Below are 3281 nucleotides of genomic sequence, written 5' to 3'. Positions count from 1 at the left end.
GAGATATCACGTCATTTATATGCTGTCACTAGGTGTCCTCACAAACGGAAGAGCAACACGTTTATGACCATAACTCTAGACGAGTGTTCTTCAACGGGGGCGATATCGCCCCCAGGGGGGGCGATTTTGGCCATTGCGGGGGCGATTTGTACAATTTTTGAAATTGGGGGGCGATTTTACTGTTTAGGGGGGCGATTGGTAAGGCCGAGCGCAATTATCGATCAAGATCGTTCTGGATCCTTAAACTACTTTTTGGTTTGTTCGACTCAGGTTTGAGTCGTTTGTTGCAATGCAAATGCGTGTGTGCCTGCGCTAATGCCAAAAACAACCGATTGTTTCGACAGCTGTGCAAAGAGAACGATGAGGAATTCGAGCGTCTTCTGCTTCATACAGAAATTCGTTGGTTGTCGAAAGGCGAATCTCTTTCAAGGTACTGCGAACTTTACAAAAGTGTAGTGGAGTTTCTTGGTGAAGAATCTGATCTTGCTAAAGATGTAATTAGTTAATTACCTGCCACCAAGATGTCAGTTATTTAGCAGATTTTTATGAGAAAATTAACAGCGCAATCAACAAATTCCAAGGTAGAAATGCGACGTTGGTTCAATGCAAAACAATAATACGTGGCCTAATGAGCAAGCTGGAGCTTTACCAACAAACCCTGAACAGAAGAGAATTCCATCACTTTCCTCGACTGTCAAAGTGTCAAAAGTATTGGTTGATGTCACAGACAATCATTTGCTCATTTGCATTGAACACCTGAAAGCTGTTCAAAAAGACATGTACGCTCGATTTAAAGATCTGCTTGATCTTGAAGTTTTTCCATGGCTGGTAGAACCATTTACTGCAAACATCTCAGTCAACGAATGTGATTCTGCCATGCAGGAACTACTTATCGACTTGCAAAGTGACGAAGAAGCTCGAGCAATTTTTTTCGCACATGGATGGGCAGATTTCTGGATCAAGTGCAATGATCGATTTCCGGAACTATGGGCAAAAGTGAAGTTGTATTTATTGGCTTTTCCTTCGACATACATTGTTGAACAAGGTTTTAGTGAAGTATTGCACATGAGAAATAAATACCGAAACCAACTTGACATAAACAAGACTGGAGGAAATGCAATTCGACTTAAGCTGACTGCCTTGCACCCAGCTATTACTAGTCTTGCAAATAAGCACCAGGCGCAAGGGTCGCATTAATTAGCTTCCACGAGCTGTTGTATTTCAATAAAATGTGCTTGCTTTTGCTTATTTATATTGTTGGGATATTTGAAGTTTTGTATGTAAATTTTTAGCAACATGAAGGTATCGCTGCAGCGCTTCGCGTTAATTCCAGGCGAAAATTTACAAACGCACGATATTCTTGCGTGTTTATTCTGTGAGCTGCTGCGAATGGTTTTCACAGGAAGCGGAACTCAAATCATTGCAGTGAAACTAAACTGCCTTGTCTCCGCGGTTCGCAAAGGGGTGAAAGGGGCACTTTCAACAAAGGGGCGATTTTGTAAAAAGGTTGAAGACCACTGCTCTAGACCCACTGGTCCAATCTTAAAACAATTTGTGTTTAACCTAGGGATGGGCAAAATAGAATACCGAATATAGAATAACCGGTTGTAGAGTCTAACCGGTTTCAAAATGCATATGAAATCGGATAATTGAAACCGCTTTAACGATCTACTTCGTACTAGTCCGTTTGATCGCAACGAATTCGCTGCAGCGAAAGTAGAATTGTTTATCGATTCAGTGCGATGCGGCGTCGAAAAAACGTACGAGTTTCATTGTTCGCAATAAAGAGATCTTTCTTGTCAAGCGCTTTGTAGTCCTAACAGTCTTGCGGAAGTGTGGCACGAAACAGCTTAATCCGCTTTCAGGATTTTTCTCTATTTCGGTACCACAAACCTAAGTTGTTTCTGGTAGAATACAAGGGTCCTTGCCTTCACTGAGCCACCCAACATCGTGAGCTCCCACTCTTGTATGCAATCCATGTAAGTATGGTGTGCCTGCTGAGTGTTTGGGTGTGTGGACGGCTCCCGGAGCGGACGCACTAATGATGAGACAGGAAACAAATCCATTCTATATGAAAAGTTTGTAAACCTGCAAGATGTAGTGGTATCCATCTTGAACTCTGAGCGTTGCGCGAAAAAAAAAAAAAAAAAATGCAAGGCAACGTCGACCACAGGGTGTGCGAATTAGCGACCCTCCCCGCAGAACTACGTACAGGTAGTTGGCTTTGTCTTAGCTTTTACTGTACTACCGCAGAGCAAGGGGGGGCAAATTTTTTTTAGGGGGGGGGCCGAAAAAATGTGAATGGGCAAAATCATTATAATTGTAGCTGTTGCTCGAGAATGTTGGGATTTTGCCAGGGAAGCAAATTTTTTTTAGGGGGGCGAGCCCCTCCCTGGCCCCCGGCCTGTACTACCGGTATGCCAGTACAGTGACATGAACGACTTGTTGAGCTGTGGGATTGAAGATGCTACTTGCAGTAGTGAAGATGAATCAGCAAATTTGGCTTCCCCTGTTTCAGAAATAGATACCTATCTCACGTTGTTGAAAGCATCCACTACATCTCTTCAAAACGCCCTTGTTTGATGGAAAGCAAAACAAAAACCAATTTTCTTGTTTCTGTCAGTTAGTTTCAAAATATTTTTGTGTACCTGCTACATCTGCTTCTTCAGAGAGATGTTTTTCAAGTGCAGGTTTAACTGCCACCAAATTGAGATCTCGTTTGACTGGTGAAAATTTAGTGCTTATTTGACGTTTTTTTAAATTGGTTTCATGCTAATTGTAGAACTGTGCAGTAGTGCGTACAAAACTCGATTCATGACTCATGCTGTTCACTCTCCTATCTTGTTGTTATTTAAGTTTCAGAATCTTAAGAATCTCCAACTAGAACGTACACTACACTACAAATACACAATGTGAAATTATTGAAGTTTGGGGGGTGCAAAGATGAAGCCCGAACCATCTTTACACCCTCCAAACTTCAATAATTTCACATTTGTTTGGTGTCAGTCTCATGGGGGTTAATTACCAACTAGTATAGATTAATGATATGCAAAATGGTAGTTCTGTGACTATTGGTTTGGGCGATAGCGAACATCAAAAATTGATAATTTTTTTTCAAATCCAAAAAACTTCAATTTTTGAAAGGTTCTATATCTAAAACTAATTTGAAATTAGCAATTTTGGTGGTAGATATGAAAACTAGGGCTGCTTCTTAATCAGAATACCAAATTTCAGCATTGTAAATGCTTCAGATTAAAAGTTATGAAGACCCAAACATGGAG

The 3281-nt window shown here is 41.1% G+C and overlaps 1 protein-coding gene across 1 annotated transcript; it reads left to right on the top strand.

The window, feature by feature from the left end:
- The first annotated feature begins 603 nt into the window (after positions 1 to 603).
- Positions 604 to 1197, top strand: LOC145771736 (SCAN domain-containing protein 3-like). The gene has a single exon (XM_082583465.1). The coding sequence runs from the start codon at positions 604 to 606 to the stop codon at positions 1195 to 1197; it is 594 nt and encodes a 197-aa protein (XP_082439591.1).
- The last annotated feature ends 2084 nt before the right edge of the window (positions 1198 to 3281 follow it).

The sequence above is a fragment of the Aplidium turbinatum genome, chromosome 6, assembly GCF_918807975.1.
Source record: "Aplidium turbinatum chromosome 6, kaAplTurb1.1, whole genome shotgun sequence".
NCBI classification, from domain to species: Eukaryota; Metazoa; Chordata; class Ascidiacea; order Aplousobranchia; family Polyclinidae; genus Aplidium; species Aplidium turbinatum.
This window is presented reverse-complemented; position numbering and strand designations above follow the sequence as displayed.

Bases quoted from the DNA above. Each gene is read 5' to 3' on its own strand.
- LOC145771736 (XM_082583465.1), top strand. From the start codon at position 604: ATGCAAAACAATAATACGTGGCCTAATGAGCAAGCTGGAGCTTTACCA.